This window comes from Cryptotermes secundus, unplaced genomic scaffold (genome assembly GCF_002891405.2).
Source record: "Cryptotermes secundus unplaced genomic scaffold, Csec_1.0 scaffold2, whole genome shotgun sequence".
Lineage (NCBI taxonomy): Eukaryota > Metazoa > Arthropoda > Insecta > Blattodea > Kalotermitidae > Cryptotermes > Cryptotermes secundus.
Window position 1 is genome coordinate 183,725 of NW_019728496.1, and position 19,057 is coordinate 202,781.

The window sequence follows — 19,057 nt, forward strand, 5'->3', positions numbered from 1 at the left end:
ATCATTAGTAACCACCTACCGGTTCTTTAAGCCAGAAAACCACAATCTAAATACAACATTTAAGTCCCTTTGACTACTGCTTTTATTTGCACAATCACCGTTTAAAGCTGTGCCGTTCTAATTTTGATGGTGTTCTTATTGTCCCTAGAGCCGCGCCATAGCTCAAGCTGTTAGTCGCTGGCTTCCTACCGCGGCGGTCCGGGTTCGATCCCGGGTCTGGTCAGGTGGGATTTGTGGTGGGCAAAGTGGCGCTGGGACAGGTTTTCTCCGAGTACTTTGGTTTCCCCTGCCAATCTTCGTTCCACCAATTGCTCCACAATCACCCTCACCTATCATCTGGGGCTGGTACAATAGGCCAGAAGTAGCCGCAGTACAAGGGACTTAGTCCCACCCCACTAGCAATAAAAAGAAATATTGTCCCCTATCTTTGTGGTTCCTACTTATATGTAGTTCTTACTTTTATTCTGGTCCCTATTCTCCTCGGTGTGTGGAAGTTTACTACTCGTCTGTGTGTTTCCAGAAAATCGTGTCTTTCAGGCTTAGGCCATGTGGTTTATAGTTTCTTGTGTGTCGTGTTGCATCGCAGTTTATTGCGACATCCCGCCTCAAAGAAGCAACTGCGCTGAAAGTTTTGGCGTGGAGTCGCGTGTAACTCCGGTTGCTTGTTCTTGCAGACGGGGGAAGCTACAACAAGATGAAGTGCAGCTGTTCGGGCTACGAGCGTCTCCTGGAGTTGGCGTCGGTTTGCCCAGATGAGGATGCGCCCAGAGAGAAAGAGGTATATCGGGGCGTTCTCGAAACAAATAATGGGAGGGACATAAATTATTTTGTGAAACTGACCGAGGATAAGTTGTTTCAAAAGTTCGTTCCGTATTTTCTACCCGTGTAGCAGTCTGTGGCTCGCGAATGACGATTCGATATCCCTGTGAATATGCACTACGTTATTACGAGTATATATATATATAGGGGGATGTACTATGGCTTGCACGTTCTTAAACTCGACACTAGATGAAAGAGAGTGGTCAGCTGCGCTCTGTGACAAGTTTAATTTGGGGGGAAGATCTCTCGTTGCCCATTCCATAGGACACTGATTGAGTTCCACAGCCGGCCTGAGCAAACGCAGTTCACTCGCTTATAAAAGGTTAATTAATTCCGTCCAGTGTGACATGGAGTTTTCTTCCTCCTTTTTAATATTTTATCCTAAACATGTTTCGGGCTTATAGACCATCTTCAGAAAGACAACACAGCGCGCCTCGAACATCATAGGACTACACTGAAGAATCCTATTCCCCAAACAACAGAATCTCAAGACGGTAGACGCTTGGCTTCCTCCAAAGAGAAGAAATAAAAAGGCACGAACCAATTTGGTTTAAACATTTTATCATTTTTTTAAACATACCAATTGTAATTTATAAATATTTTAACGTATAAGTACAAGCCGTTGTAGTTGTTAAAAACATTAGATTTTGTACTCATTGTATCATAACATTGTATGTATATTAAAGACAAAAATAACACCATCTAATATGACTATTTAAGTTTTATCATTTGAAGTCTCGTCAGCCTTATCATCAAATCATCATCAAATTATCAATTATCATCAAATGATAAAACTTAAATAGTCACATTAGACGGTGTTATTTTTGTCTTTGTAATTGTTAGTGTCACGGAACAGAATGAAACAAATCAAATTGTATGTATATATTAATAGTCACAAAACATATTGTAATAGTGGTTTCTAATTGTATTGATATCCTTCTGAAGATGGTCTATATGACCGAAACATATTAAGGATAAAATATTAAAAAGGAGGGAAAGAAACTCCCATCAGTCACAATGGACGGAATTAATTATTAACCTTTTATAAAATTGTTAGTGTGACGGACGAGGATGAACCAAATCAAATTCACCCGCTGTTTCCCAAGCCGTTCAAGAACATTTGCCTTCCTTATGACAAATGTCGGTTCTTCTCAAATATTTGCGTTTTGTCTTTACTTTCATCAGTCGTAAAACATTCTTTAATCCATTCGTCTCATTCTGGGACTTCTACTTTTCTTCTTCCTTTTAACAACTTTAGAACATGTTATTTATCATCCTTGTTAATTCATTGCAATTACATGCCCAACCCGTTTCAACCTTCTCCTCAATTCTTAGTTCGACTTCTGAACCTCGTACTCAATTACTGCTCCATGTGCCTTCTTTAAAAGTTTCCTGTTTCTCGTATTTAACATAATTTATTCTGTCCAATCGTGGACTATGTTTCACATCTGTACATCACAACAGGTTTTAACGGTGTTTTGTGTAGTTTAATCTTTGGTATTCTCACAGTACCAGCCTTAAACGTATTTTGACCCATAATAATTGATTGCCTGCAGCAGCTATCACCCCGACTTCTTCACTGATGTCATTTTTTCCGTGTTATCAGAGTGCATAGTAACTAAACATTCCAACATCTTAAAAAATATGTCCATCAACACTCAAGACCTATACAAGTTTGTGTAAGTATCTCGTGTATAAAAGGCAAAGTTATCCCTTGGCTTAGTTCAGTAAACAGGCCACGCCATAGCTCAAGCGGTTAGTCGCTGGCTTTCCACCGCGGCGGCCCGGGTTCGATCCCAGGTCTGGCCAAGTGGGATTTGTGGTGGAGAAAGTGGCGCTGGGGTAGGTTTTCTCCGAGTACTTCAGTTTCCCCTGCCAATCTTCATTCCACCAATTGCTCCACAATCACCCTCACCTATCACCTGGGGCTGGTACAGTAGGCCAGAAGTGGCCGCAGTACAAGGGACTTAGTCCCACCCCACTAGCAATAAAGAAAAATTCAGTAAACACCAATCCATAAAAACGTATGGGGAAGTGGACATATAGCTCCACTATTCTTAACCTTGCCACTAATAGAGGTGAGTTGTCGGCTTCACCCACCCCAGCCGCTTTATCCCCGGGGAAACTTTCCACTGTACCCGATTTATAGGAGACTGGGGGGGTCCCAGGTCTGGTCTGGACGTTGTGAAGAAGAGAAAAATCTCTTGCCCTTACCGGGAATCAAATCCCAACCCCTTGGTTATTCATTCCGTAGCCTAGTCACTATGCCGACTGAGCTATGCCGGCTCCATCATTCATGTGTGAAGCCTAGTTTCATATATTTTAAATAAGTCCTTTTATTCTTCGCTTTTAACCTTCTGTGCTGCATCTTCGAACCGGAAAAAATAATGGCGGAGAAAATCGAACCCCGCACTTCTAGCTAGTAGGCAGTCACTTGCTATGGGGACTAAATAAAATCATATTCTTCGAGATTAAATCGATCCATCTGCTAATGTATAAGGAGTGGGCCTTCTTGGACCTTGCACCGCGACCACAGTGATCTCTTGTGCCTTACAGCTGCTAATAAATCCAAGTTCAAGTAACCTGCCTACTGGATTTAATAATTAACTTAGATCAGATTACATCAAATTGTCTATACCCGCTTTATATTTTTTTCTTACAAGTCAAATTTTTTAAAACTAGAATTGTGTGACCAGCCAGAGTGTCATAACGTGTCTCCTTTGTAGTGTTTGTCAGAGCAGTAAGTTCTTTCAGATAAATATGTTTACGAAAGGGCTAGATACGAGAAATGGTTGTTTTCGATTACCGTGTGACGCAGTATCAACTACAGCGCTGTGATTGGCCAGTCGGGTGGGAAGATACGTGCTACAGACTGTATAATATAAACAGTCACTTTTATATATGATTTGTTTAACTATAATGTAAACAGCCCAGGGTATGGGCGTGTATTGTCCAATGGTAGGATGATAAGTGTATAATGGTGTGGAAGGAAGCACAGTCATGGCGTAATTTGAGGCATTTACATGGCGGGACTGAGGAAGAACCACCAAAAAACCCAGTCAGTACAGGGTGTCCGGATGAATGGTATCCAAAATAAAATCATTTTATCTCAGAAAGAATTTATTATACACATTAATGGGTTACACCATTACATATGGAAACTATCAAAGTTATTTTTTTGCGTATATAACTTTCTCAATAAATTTAAATGTGGGCCCCCTTGGTGGCACGACAAATATCCAGGCTTGGAGGATGTTTGGTGTTACCGTAGCCACAGCGTCCTTTATGCGGGCTTTCAGGTGTTGAAGCTCGTTGATCTTAACCTGGTAGACAATGTTCTTCACATAATCGCACAAGAAAAAATCCACTGGGGTTAAATCTGGCGACCAAGGAGGCCAAGTGATTGGTCCACCTCTGCCAATTCATATCCCAGCCATCTCTCTGTCCAGGCGATTCCTAAGATGGTGGCAAAAATGTGGCGGCGTATAAGCGTAAGCCGGGTATGGAAAAAAAATACTTTAAGAGATTTCCTTTCTGATGACATAAACCGTACACGTGTATGACAGCTTCCGATATATATATATATATATATATNTGTTAATAGATCTTAAAGAAGTAGGCCTAGAGAGGGAGGGTATGGCGCGGATTCAACTGGCTCAGGATACAGCCCAGTGGCGGACTCATGTGATCATAGTAAGGAGCCCTTGGGGTCCACAGAAGCAGAAATATGTCTTGAGCAGCAGAACAATTGCTAACTTCTTAAGGAGGCCTCTGTCAGATAGAGTTAGCTAATACTGAAATTGCACATTGTTTGTTCAGCAGGAACTCATGTTCCACAATGACGACGGCAGCTGCCAGCTGGTGGTGGTAGAACGCAACTTACGGGCTAGCGACCTTTGTCATCTCTTGGCACTGAAGAACCGGGTGGCCAAGGACGCCAGCTGGACCATTGTGGAGCAGTGGGTTGATTTGGGACTCGGTGAGTGTCACCCCTAGGGGTCTTAGGGGCCCCAATCATTAATACCAGTACAGCATCTGTGCTAATTCTGAATGTGGACACGTTAATAGCGCTAATTAATGTAGAATGTTGATATACATTCGAAAATTATGTGTAATTTTTTAGAATGTAGGACAGTATTATTATTATTATTGAAGGGGGTGGGTTTCCCCATGCACCGCGACCAGTGGTCTATTGTACGTCCCCCTGTGATATTCTACCAGTCTCTATACCCTACCGATACTGGTGCGTGCCATCAGTCCCGACTCAGCCAGCGAGTTCGGCCTCTACTGGCTCAGCGGTATCTAGATGCTTCCATGTAGGACAGTAACATGGCGGCCGCGCGAAATCTGTAATAAGCTTTCTATATGATGGCGGTAAGTGCTGAACCATTGGAGTTTGACAAGTGAAATTGTGTGGATTCCAAACATGGCTTCAGTTTTAGTGCGCAACTTTGAAGTTATATGTTGCAGAACTCATTTTATGGTAGCAGAATCCCGAAGTTCAACACGGATCATACCAAAACCTACAACTGGACATAATCCAGGGCCATTTCCATCCTTCTCGCATCCTGACAACCTGCTTCACTAAGATCGGTCTTAATTTTACTGTCCCAACTCCTTGGCCACAAGTGAGTGTTCTCTGTTATGTTACCCAACTATCTGGCTCTGTGAAATCCTTGTATTTCTCACCTATCTACCGGCTCAACTCACTGTAGCCTCTTCAGGTTCACTGCGCCAAGGTGGCCTGTATACATGCCGGAGTTCCTCACTGGACAACTCTACCTTTCCCTCGTATTTTTCTCTACTTATCTTTTTATAAATGATGTGGCATGAAACGTGTCCTATTTCACACATTTATGCCATATTTTCCAAGGTCTTCCTAGGTCTCAGCGTCCTTTTGGTTTGCTTACTTACGGAGCTGAGCCCTTCTTGAGAAGAAGCCAAATCTGCAGCTACTCAAGAATTTCCCAGCATTTTATGGAATCCGAAGGTTCATTACCGTGTCCACAAGAGCCCTCCGCTGGTCCCTAACCTTAGCCAGATCAATCCAATCCATACCATCCCACCCTATCTCTCTAAGATCCATTTTAATATTGTCCACCCACCTACGCCTGGGTCCCTTTTGGTTTATATTATAGAATATGTTATGGTTTGTATGTAATGACGGACATTGTCCACTTGTATCTTCTTTAGGTCCAAATATTTTCTTCAGTACTTAGTCTCCAGACATTTGTAATGTATATTCTCTGTTCAGCGTTAAGCTTTGGTTTCAAACACTTGCAATACGAGTTCTATATTTAAAAACAAACAAACAAACTCTGTTACTTGAGTCCGCAAGCGAACTATACCGACCGAGCGACCGCTGCACGTCGGCGAAGTTAGTTCCAACTTTAGCGGATAGAGGGTGTCACATGGTCAGCGCAACAAATCCTCACGGCCATTAATTTCCGTTTTCTAGACCGTAGCCTCTATTCCCTTGAAGTAGCACCTCAATTATCCTCACGAGGCTGAGTGGACCCTGTTCCAGAATCACTACTTCTCAGAAAATCTGGTAGCGCCGGGACCTTAGGATCTGTAGCCAGGAACTCTGACCACTAGACCACAGAGGCGGTCAAGTTCTGCATTCAGCGTAAGAAATATATTTTACATGGATACAAAATAACAAGCAAAATTATTGTTTTGTGTATAATGTACAGAATCTAACAACGTGAGGTTGAGCCCTTCCTGAACAGGTTACAGTCACTCAGTTTCATTTCTCCCTCTTAAGAAGCCAGACGATTCATTGCCATGTTGACAAGAGCCCACCTCTGGACCCTTTCCTGAGCCACATAAATTCATATTAGTCTTATGCGATGTGAAGCCGTGTAGGTTGGTGGATAGGTACCAACGTTTCGGAGCAACCTGCTGCCTGCGTCTTCAGAGTAGAAGTTAGCTCTTTTATAGCGGCCTCCGTAGTCTAGGGGTAACGTTCCCACCTCGTGACTCAAGGTACGCGGGTTCAAACCCGGCGGAGGTCGTGGAATTTTTAAGGGCGGAAAAATTCAGGGAACAAGTCCTCCGGGAGGGACTTTAAGCCGTGGGTCCCGTGTCCTAGCTTTACGGCACGTAAGACCTCTGAGCCAAATTCAGGACATTTCCCGCCCAACAGTAGTCTCTAACGCCTCTGGTAGATGAGGGAAGCATCGAGATACCGCTGAGCCAGTAGAGGCCGAACTCGCTGGCTGAGTCGGGACTGATTACACGCACCAGTACCGGTAGGGTATAGAGACTGGTAGAATATCACAGGGGGGGCGCACAATGGACCAAATCTGGTCTAAGTGCATGGGGAAACCCACCCTCTCCAATAACGTCAACAAAAACAACAACAAGTTAGCTCTTTTATCCTAAATATGGCAGGTTCATCCAGAACAGTGGTACCTTTGCATTAGACTGTATGACGTCACATTCCATTTTTACTGCCGTCAGAATCACAAGTCTCACACTGAAGCGACCGAATTAAAGTAGATGTTCTTCCCAGAACTTCTTGATGTGATTTAATTGGTTAAATTGGACGTCTGTATTACAGAGAATTCAGCGAGATCTGTTTGTGCGTTTGCCTTGCCATGCAGATGGCGGATCCTCATGATTAGTTCTTCTGAGAACTCCTTGCTTCTGGTCTCCAGGAAACCGGTCGCGTACAAAGTGAGACACAGCGCGTGCGTATTCCAGAGAAATCTTGAGGCAAAAGTATAGGACCATGGATAATAATACTTCACGACTTATTCAGAATCCAACTTCTCTTTTATGATCACTCATATTAAAATTAGAACTAAATAAAACGGTGGCACGCGGTAGCGTAGTTGGTAGAGGCACTATGCTACAAGCCGGAAGGTCGCGGGTTGGAGTCCCGATGAGATGGATTTTGTTTTCAATTGGGTTCGACTCAGCCTTGAACAGAAATGAGTACCGGGAATCTTCTTGGGTGAAAAGGATAACCGGCGCGTAAGGCTGACAGCCTTACCTCCATCTATAAGCCGATTGTCTAGAGAAAATGTGGAAGCCTCGACGACTCACAACCCTATTGGCCTCCACGGCCTGTTAAAGGGATAGCTCTACTTAATTTACACGTACTAAATAAAATGAGTTTAGAAACGGTATTTGTTTATGATATATTTAACGATGCTGACTCAGTCTACAGACACCTGCTCACGCTGGTTCATTGCTCGCGGATTTCTTACACCTTGAAGATGGAGGCGATACATTCCTCCGAAACGTCGGTTAACAAAATATCTACACTGCGCCACATCCCAGAACACGGCATTTTTCATAGTCACTACCGTGAAAACCTCAAATCTTACAGAATCTGAAATATTTTGAGTCAGGATAGCAGCTTTTCACATAAGATTTGAACCCCGGACCTCATGAACACGCAGTAGAAGTCCTACCCACTTGAGCTCGACGTTCGATGGAAAATTTACGTATATAGTAACAGCGCCTCGTTTTCTGTTCGGTTTAATTATCCCCGAGAACCATTTCATTTCCGGAAATATTTTCTTCTTACCAACGGATATAGTGTGTTATGGTAGAGTTGTATGTAGAGACACATTCAAGTCTTCGTGGTCATTATTGCTATCTGATTTTTATTAAAACTGAAATGTATTCATGTAATTTAGTAAATCTTCCAAGAATTAAATTTCATCATCAAAATCCGTTCACTGGCTCTCGAGTGCGAACAAATACACGTGTCGAAGCCAATGGGCGCATTTTGTCAACTCGCGCTGAACACCTATTCTGAAATGTAGTGCATTTTCTGATTCCTTTATTTCTTCCTTCTTTCTCCTTTCATCCTTTACTCATTTCATTCTTTCCCTTTTCCAACCATTCTTATTTTTTGTACTGAAAAGGCCCGCATTCCAAATGAGCGCTAGGCCTCAAGCCAATGTGAGATGTACCGTACGTTCCCCGACATGCGTCTTGCAGCAATGAAAGCTGAGATGTTATCGTGTTTACACACCAAGTTGTTCCCAGAACTGTCTTCCATCACAGTGCTCCTGCATGGAAACGCTGAAGTTGCAGACGAGTGAGAAGCAAACTATTTTTGCTTGACGGTCAAGAACCCAGAACCCTCCGCGGGCCAAGCTGGGTGATGATAACGGAAGCCTATTTTCTCAACAACATTTTACGTAAGCGACAAAAATTATTAGAATTAATACTATAAAAAATATTAATATAATTGTCAGAACTTATTTTGAAAGACGGAAAAACATCAGCGGGAAGGTTGGCACTGGCCTTTTGCCACCAAATTTACTGTGTAATTTTCGTGTTTTTAAAAGATCTGTTCACGTGTACATGTTTGTTGTTCTTTGTTCGTGGTTACTAAGCACCGAAGTGTCCTCTTTTCTGCGCACATTACAAGACATAAGGAAAGATGGAAATAGTACCATATAGTCACAGGAAGGAATAAATGATAAAAGAAAAGGCAAAAGAAAAGGGAGTGATTGGTTGCCATTCGAATGTGTAAAGACTAATTTGCTTTTGTTCGGAATGGACATCAGGAAAAATCGAGAGAGAAATCAATATAAACATACAAAATTGTTATAAACAGCTTATAAAATGAATATGATGGAATAGAGTGATACCAAAACAATGCAAACAACGCTCTTTAGAGTATATATTAAACAGATACTAACATATAACGTGAGGAGCTATGTTACAAGCCGGAAGGTCGCGGGTTCAAGTCCCGATGAGGTCATTGGATTTTTTTTCAGTTGACCTAATCCTTCCAGCCGCACTAGCCCCTGGGGTTTACTCAGCCTCTAACAGAAATGAGTACCAGGAATTAATTAAATAATTTTCCTGAGGAGTAAAGCGCGGCCGGCGCGCAGGGCTGACACCCTTACCGCCATCTTTGAGCCGAATGTCTAGAAAATGTGGGACCCTCAACGTCTCACAACCCTATGGGCCTTCATGACCTGTTACAGGGATAGCTTTACTTTTTTTTTTACTAACATACTCGTATAACGCCGAAACTTGGCCCCTTACAGCGTGAAACAGAAGAAAAGTTCAAGCAATGGGCATGAACATTTTAAAAAAATACGCATGGAGAACACGAAGGAATAAAGGTAAAGTTGTCCCTGCGCTTAACTAAGCACTGCGCCATGAAGGCGTATAGGGGAGTGGATGTATAGATCCACATTTTCTTGACACCGGCACTAGTTGGAGGTGAGTGGTCAGCTTCAAGCCCCTGCCGCTTCACCCCCGGGATATGAGGCTGGGTGGACCCCAGAGCCGGTCTGGACGACGTAGAGAAGAGAAAATTCTTGACCCTACCGGGACTCGAACTCCGATCTCTCAGTCATCCAGCTTGTAGCCAGTCGCTATACCGACTGAGCTATCCCAGCTCAGTATAAAGTAAAATATTAGAGAAGTGAGAATTCGTGATTTATTTGAGGAGTTAGATGAGATGTGTTGCAATGTGACGGCCGTGTAAAGAGACTGGACAGGAAAGGACGCTGCGAAGGGCTCTAGAATTAAAATCTGAAAAAAGGAGACCAATGGGATGACTCAGAACAAGATACTGAGCCAGAAGACAGAGCTGGCAAGAAATCAGAAGGAAGATTCTGCGAAGATACAGCAGATTGGAGACTCTTCGTCGACCCATATAGTAAGGAACCGATACAAGGAGGGGAGACAGCCGTACCCTGTGATCACATTAATGTTGCCAGACACAGACAGGCGTTCCGTACGAAAGACATTATTTTGTACCGTGAATCGATTGCCATTCTTTTACAGTCTCCTCAATGATTGAATTGCCCCTGGTCATGTAGGCCTCCGATACAATTTTAATTAAAATTCATGAAATAGTTTAGGGGCAGAAAAATCATTATCATCATCGTCGTGGCCACTACCACCAGTGGCATCATCATCATCATCATCATCATCATCATCATCTAGGGGTTAGGGAATTGGGGCACTTGTTGACCCTTTTCGGCCTCATTCATTGAAGGTCTCCTCCAGTTCCTTGGTCCAAGCAGTTTTAATCTTTTTAATGGTTTAGAAAACCTGTTTCTTTCCATACTGTCGATGCGTTGAACTCCGTTTGATCCATATTTCGAAATATTGCCGAATATAGGGTTTGTTTGTCTGCCTCTGTGGTCTGGTGGTCAGAGTTCCTGGCTACATAGCCAGAGGTTCCGGGTTCGATTTCCGGCGCTGCCAGATTTTCTGAGAAGTAATGGGTCTGGAACGGGGTCCACTCAGCATCTTGAGGGTAATTGAGGAGCTATTTCAAGGAAATAGCGGCACCGGTCTAGAAAACCGAAATTAACGGCCGTGGGGATCCGTTGCGCTGACCATGCGACATCTCTATCCGCAAAAGTTGGCACTAACTTCACCGACAAGCGAGGTGGCTCGATCGGTATAGTTCGCTTGCGGACTACAGGCCACGGAGTTTGCTTTTTTGTTATAGGGTTTGTTTTTCATTCATATAATTATTTTATTCTGCGTGAGCACCGCTTTATGACAAATCTGTCTGATTCAGTGTCGATAAACCCGATAGATGACGTAGTTCCAGTGTACCCCCCTCCCTTGCATGCTGCAGTAATTACATACAGGCAAGAACGAAGTGATCCAAGATTTCGTGCTCTGTCCATATATTTTGTAGTTTAGTTAGTTAGTTAGTTAGTTAGTTATTAGAGAGGGTGGGTTTCCCCATGCACTTAGACCTGTAGTGGTCCATTGTGCTTCCCTCTATGATTTCTACCAGTCTCTATATCCTACCGGTACTGGTGCTTACCATCAGTCCCGCCTAGCCAGCGAGACCGGCTCTACTGGCTGAGAAGTATCTATAATGCTTCCCCCATCTACCGGAGGTATTAGTGACTGCTGTTGGGCGGCTGCAGTCCGCAATTTTGGCTCTGTCCACATATTTTGTAGTTTACTCAGACTATACTGAGGGTGTTTGAGAACAGGGTGTAGAGGAGAATATTTGGACCGAAAGGAGATCAAGTGATAGGAGGTTGGAGAAAACTGCATAATGAGGAGCTTCATAACTTGTACTCTTCTCCAAGTATAATTACAATCATCAAGTCAAGGAGGATGAGATGGGCAGGGCATGTAGCACGAATGGGAGAGAAGATGAATGCATATAGGATATTGGTGGGAAAGCCAGAAGGAAAGAGACCACAGGGAAGTCCATGCGTAGGTGGGTGGAAAATATTAAAATGGATCTTAGAGAGACAGGGTGGAATGGTTTGTATTGGGTTGATCTGGCTCAGGATATGGACCAGTGGATGGCTCTTGTGAACAACGTAATGAACCTTCGGATTCCATAAAATGCTAGAAAGTTCTTGAGTAGCTGCAGATTTGGCGGCTCTTCAAGAAGGGCTCAGCTCCATAAGTAAGTAAGTATACAGCGCTGAGTGATCAGATGAATTGGAAAGAATGTGGAAGGAAGCAGTCGTAGTGTAATCTGAGGTACTATTCGAAGATGTGTCTGGATGAAGGAAAACCACGGGAATCTCAGTCATTGTAGTCGGTTCCCTGGCTGAGTTTCGAACTGAACACCTCCCGAATTCAAGCCATAGGGTTTCCGCCTGTGGATCGCATGGGAATCAGTAGGAAACACGTGGAGTGTGTGAAATGTGTGGCTCTTACGATCCTGGCTATGGAATGTGACGCCTTGTAGTCTGGTAGGCATTTACCGACGTTTCAAACCGACGTAATGCCTCCATTTTCGGGGTCGAAGAATAACCTAGCAAAGTACGGAGGACAGTGAAGATGAAGTCATTACGTTTCTCCAAAACATCAAACTACACGGCGTCAGATCATAGAAGCCCATTTACTGTGTTATTTTGGCACAGTCAGTACTAACTCGACATTGTGACAATGAGTTTGAAGGCTATTGCGGCCGTAGAACCGATATGATTGTAAGGTGAATGTTGAGGAGAACCGGTTGTATAGGAATTCCTGTGACGTCTTCAGTCAGAAAGGACGTACGGTGGAGCGATGAATATTCGGGGGCAACGCTAGTGAAGGAAATGAACTGACAACCTGAGTATGGGAAGAACTAATGACCTAACCGACATTATATTATATTCCTGTATACAGTAAAGACGCGTCCACATTACTCGTGCTCGTGCTCGCCAGGCTTGTGCTCGTCGGGAGACTCTCTGGCTCTTACTTGTGCTCGTAAATCTTCGTCCACACTACTTCAGTTGCTCACCAGGCTTCGGCACGTGAGGATCCGTATATTTACTCGTAGTGTATATAGGCTGTAGCAGTATTTTAATTTATTGGCTATATAGTTTTTAAATAAAAAATTTGCTTGTCTCGTGACTTGTCATATCGTCCACATTACTCGCGAGGATAGCGAGTCACACGAGCACGAGTAATGTGGGCGCGCCTTAAGACCTCACTACTAACATATACGAGAGGAACACGACACGCAAAAACTACGATGGCCGCAAAAGAGTACAAGGAGAGAGTTCTAGTCGTGAGATAAAAACTAAACAATGACGATAAAAGTGAACAATGCAGTGGTGTCCCCGAAAACAAAAGGAAAAGGTCCATGTACGGCCGAAATATGTTGTAAAGTGAGAAGAAACATATGCAAAACTAGAGACATTTTAATAATTTGATGGTCACTTTTAATATCTGAATGACATTTCATAATTTTAGCAACATCGTAAAGTATTAAAGGGGAACTCTTAGTGNTAACCGACAGATTGACCACACTTGAGAATTGGTGCTCTCCCGGCGATATGAAAATGTACCGCTGTGGTGCGCTACAATAGGAACAGAAGACTCTGAGGAATATACTGAACTCCGTCCAGTGTGACTGATAAAATGTTTTTTTCTTTCTCTCCTTTTTAATCTCTTATCCTTGGCATGTTTCGGTCTTAGAGACCATCTTCAGAAGGATATATCAATACAGGCGGAAACTACTGTTACAGTTTGTTTGGTATCAGTACGTACATACAATATCGGGGACACGGGGTAGCGTAGTTGATTGAGGCATTATGCCACAAGCCGGAAGGTCGTGGGATCAAAGAGGTGGATTTTTTCAGTTTACTTAATCCTTCAAACCCGCACTATGGCACTGGGAGTAAAGGGTGGCCGGCGCGTAAGGCTGACCTCACCGCCATCTGAGAGCCGATTGTCTAGAAAATGTGGGAGCCTCAACGTCTCACAACCCTATGGGCCTCCACGGCCTGTTACAGGCTTGGCTTTACTTTACTTTTACATACAGTATCATCACAATGCCACGAATATAAAATCGAATTCTTTAACTACTACAGCGACGTGCATGAATACATTAAAATATTTATACAATTAGTCTGTTTACATGTGTGGTTTAAAAAAGATGTTAACATTTTTGGTACCAATTTGGTTCGTGTCCTTTATATTGCTAGTGTGACGGACCAGGATGAACCAAATCAAATGTACTGAGAAGTAGAGACAAATGAACGCATAAGGGGTATGCCTGGACTGACCCTTTCACTGCGACCTTCAGTGATCTACTGTAAATCTCTCTCGATTTCAACCTTTCAACAATCCTGTACTTCGAATGAAGTATAGTATTTTACTTACTGGGGCGTCTTGATAGTCACGTGACTCCATACGGTGGTGAAATCTTAAACAAGCTGTAGCCTCACAGTCACATAAGATTTGTGTGGCTGATTCATCTCTTTCTAAGCACCTTTCGCAAATAGGATAATCTGTTAATCCCATTTTAAAGATGTGTCCTTTCAGGTAACAGTGTCTTGTGAGTAATCCTGTCACCAACCGTAACTGATTTCTGTCTAGTTTTGGCAATTCCATGATTCTTCTGACAGAGGATCCTTGTAGAAATCCCGTTGCCTGTTGGAGTCCTGTTAAGGACTCCCAGTATTTTTATGGTCTCTCTTTTTGCCCATTCCGTGACAGCTTTGTTGGCAGTTCCTGCTGAAATGCCGCAAGCTTGTTCAGATCCAATGAAGGGACTTTCAGATTCCAATTTTGCCAGTTGGTCGGCAATTTCAGAGGAAAGCATGAGTCCTAGTTCTTTGCGGCCCCAACAGCACATTAATTCCAAGTCCAGTAAACCGGCACGCATGCTAATTCTGCGAGGAGTAGCAGTGATGATGAACTAAGCAAGTATTTCTATGTCTTGAACATTACTGATATAACCATCTTCGCTAACCTTTAAAACTTCGTTTATGAAAACAACGGAAACATTATTGTATCGACTAAGCAATCGCCCCTCGATCCTGGGTCTGGTCAAGTGGGATTTATGGTGGACAGAGTTGCGCTGGGGCAGGTTTTCTCCGAGTACTTCGGTTTCCCCTGCCAATCTTCATTCCACCAATTGTTCCACAATCACCCTCACCTATCATCTGGGCCAGAAGTGGCCGCAGTACAAGGGACTTAGTCCCACCTCACTAGCAATAAGAAAAGAAGCAATCGCCTACATGCAGGGATATGACGTGAAAAAGCGAAATTATCGCTGTGCCTCGGTGCTGCTCCCTGAGGGCATATTCCCAAGACGCTGTATTAATATATGATATAAACTCCGTCGTAAGTTAAGAATTTATTGTAGGTCTTTCGTCTTGCTTTCTTCTACACTACACGTAGTAAAGATAAACCGCGGCACGCACACAGGGAGCCTACACTGCATAACACCTGTACAGTGCTGAAAACAAAGAAGTAGCCGCTGTAGCACTATAGACATAGGGCGAGTAAGCCTGAGAATTTTAAATTTAAAAATTTTTAAATTTGAAGAAAAAATGTTAAAGGAATTTTTTTTTTAAATTGGAACTGAAGATTTTCAAAAGTGCCAGTTCATGAAAGTCAAAATTGACGTGTGTAGGTAACAAGAGGTACGAATCAGATAAATATCAGCGAAGTAGATTCTGTTAGCAACGACGAAGGGAACAATTGGGAAGACATGGTTTTAAATTTTAAACTGGGTGCAGTGTAACAGCTACGTGAGTGTATACACCTGATGAAGGCCGTTTGCGGCCGAAACATGTAGCGTAGAATAAAGCAAGACGAAAGACCTACAATAAATTGTTTCACTTAGGACGGAGTTTATATCATATATCGTATAGAGTGCAACAGGATGCTTAAATATAATATTGTAAACGCTGTATTAAGCCGGTCACGGTAGCTCAGCGGTCTAAGGCATGCACTGTCTTCGCTCGCTCGGAAGCCGGGATCGTGGGTTCGGATCTGTTTCCTGTGAGGTACGAACTGAATTCTTATATATTATTCTTATACACTGCCGGTCACGGTAGCCGAGCGGTCTAAGGCATGCACTGTCTTCGCTCGCTCGGAAGCCGGGATCGTGGGTTCGAATCCCACTCAGGGCATGGATGTTTGTGTGCGTTTTTCTGTGTTTGTGTACAGGTAGAGGCCTTGCGACGAGCTGATCACCCGCCCAAGGAGTCCTACCGAATGTGTAAGATCTAGAAAAACCGAAGTGAACGGAGTTCATGGAGGTAGGCCTAGGCCCACTGGGGCTGTAGTGCCAAAAAAAAAAAAACGCTGTATTAAGCTTTTAAAGCACAGTGGTAACTGTATGTACCACCTGCGTTAACGTTAAAAAGTATGTCGTTTTCCAGACAGTGTATTGTGAGTTTTGCATGCTTCCCAGAATTTTCCTAAACATCATGAAGAGGCGGGGAGATGGTCAACTTCATGTCTCAGCCGTCTTATCCCTGGAGAAAAGCGAAAGATCAGGTTTACCCTCCGGCCGCTGTCCCCAGGGATAAAGCGACCGTGGCGTGAAACTGACTACCCACCACCACCTAGCCACGAAGTTAAGATGCATGGAGCTGTACTTCTTTCCCCATACGTTATCAGTATGGTGCTTCATTCAGAACAGAGAAACTTTGCCTTCTAAGGCTGGGGCCACACGAGGGCACAAAATGCGTCCGTTGTAACGAACGCCGTGACGTCCGTTGTAGAAATAAACAAGAGAGGCGAATGCTACGCTTTCTTCTGGCTCCATTGCAGACAAAATACTACGCACCGCATTCTGCAACTGTGTGGTGTCCTCAACAACGTCTGTCATAAAGTACGTTCTTTGCAACTGACGTACTTCGTGCGCTCGTGTGGCCCCAGCCTTACAGGGAGTAAAAACCGCGGATGCGTTCGCAAAACTGGGCACGAACGGAAGCTGCGATTGGCGAGGGATGAGTTCAGTGAAGACATTCGGTAAGAATATGGCCTATGATACAGACACGTGAGACGTTGCATTAAGGACGAATGACGCACAGAAGATATTGGGGTCATAGGTCAGAAGCGTTACTTGGCACTAGCACAAATCAAATCTCTGAAGTAATATGGTACTTGACGCAGAGCCGGTTCAGCGCCCCCCCCCCACTGTATACTGAGAGATATGGACGGCATAGCTTGTGTCTCGTAATCGACGAGATTTCAGGTTCTTATGGAATCGAGTATTAGGGCAAGGGCACACCAAGAAAACTGGCAACCGCAACGCAACCTGAATTTGAAGAGAATTGTTATCAGCCTGAGTTGAATACATGTTACTGATTGGAGCAGCGCAAACTGAGGATACGGCAACTTATTTTCCTCAATTTGCACTGCTCCATTCAGTAACATGTGTTCAACTCAGGCCGATAATTCTCCGAAATTGCGGTTGCTAGTTTCCTTGGTGTGTCCTCACCCTTACAATCGTGTCTTCTGGAATGTGAGTTCTCGGAGGAATATGTCTCGATTTAAGGTTCAGAGTTCTTCTACCTTGAAGATGGAGGTAGCAGGTGCCTCCCGAAATTACACTGCGTGTATCCGAAAAGGCGGTTATGAAGTATGGGCGGATCACGTAGCGTTTGAGTACTGGGTGGCGAAATGGGGCGAGGAAGTAATTCTAGCCACCTCAAGCACTTGCAGTAGGGCTGGGTCCGTTGTGCATCCGTTTTCACTACGGCCCTTCAAAAGAGCCATGTCAACACGAGGACCAGAACATGATTGATTGAGGCCCTACTAATAATATCTGTCGGCTCCACCCATGCAGAGCCGAAGATCTGTATCCCGCGCTCAGCGAGACGTGGCCATTGACCAAGTGTGTGGCAGGAAGACTCCACCTCATGTCCACATTTCCTGCAAATAGCGTTGCCTGAGACGCCATAGGTGGTGGGACTGCTTACAGGACACTGTCACCTTAAAGGACACCTCTTCAGACTGGGACTAAGTGATAGGCCCACTTGTGAGAGGTGTCAAGAAGAAAATGAAACAGCCACATATATCCTGTGTGAATGTGAGGCCTTAGCTTATTTAAGATCACGTCACTTGAGTCAGTACTTTATGGAATCAAGTGACTATTTCGTCGCCCCCACGTACAAAATCCTGCACTTCGAATGAAGCGTAGAATTGCTGAGGGGATAATCAAAAGGGGAAGCACAATAGACCACTGTAGGTCACGGTGCAAGGGCTGAGAAGGCCTGCCCCACATACATTCATTCATACCTGAGACGCCCATATCATAGGTGCCGTCTCAGTGTACAGCATATACTGTTTCCTGTTCGAAATCACTAGGTCCCTGGACAGTTTTTGCCGAGGGCCCTTCAGTGAAGAGCTTCGACTGTCTCATACCCTGCGCGGTGGCACATTATTGGGAGTTCTTCTTTATTAGTCGCTCCTGCCAACACATGATGAGACTGGAATTGCTGCTTCCATCTTCAGGGTAGAAGGCTCTTTCTACCCTGAAGATAGAGGCAGCAGGTTCCTCTGAAACGTTCGTTATACCATCTGCACGACGTTGGATCCCTGAGTCTCACCGCTGTGAGGATTTCAAATCTGATTCAACATTTTGGTTGAGAAGAGAAATCAATTGGGAGTTGCAACGTGACTATTCGCTGCCTAAAGGAATGAAATCTTACGGGTCTGTAGTTTGTGAATTGGAAACCATGTAGAAGGAAGCCACCCATGATTTAGTTTAAAGTAGTCCAAACTTACGCCTGGAGAAACCGAGTGAACCCATGACGAAACTTTTTAGGATTGTTGGTCTCCGAATAAGATGAAGTTTTATAAATCTCTGTTTAAAAAAAAGTCTCGATATCAAAACCTCCCTCCCGCTGCGTACTCTGAGTACTGCGTGTATAGGCCGAACTTCTGAGATATGGGCAACGTCGGCGCCTTTCCTGGTAGGATTGTGGATGCTTTCACAATGAAAATACATAACCAACATGAGTTAACCGCTGAGGACGACTAGAAAACATAGAATGACATTATGTTTTTCCTGACGTGATGTTTTAAT

At 43.8% G+C, this 19,057-nt stretch overlaps 1 protein-coding gene across 5 annotated transcripts in view; it reads left to right on the forward strand.

Moving 5' to 3' along the window:
- Nucleotides 1–19,057, forward strand: part of LOC111865116 (growth factor receptor-bound protein 10) — a 129,533-nt gene that overhangs the window by 22,991 nt on the left and 87,485 nt on the right. For 2 of the 5 annotated variants that reach the window (XM_023852851.1, XM_023852853.1), the window contains exons 2-3: nt 675–778; nt 4,639–4,798. In XM_023852851.1, coding sequence (XP_023708619.1) covers nt 675–778; nt 4,639–4,798 — 264 coding nt within the window. The remainder of the gene's footprint in view (nt 1–674; nt 779–4,638; nt 4,799–19,057) is intronic. The other 3 variants (XM_023852852.1, XM_023852854.2, XM_033751689.1) reach the window with 3 other exon arrangements.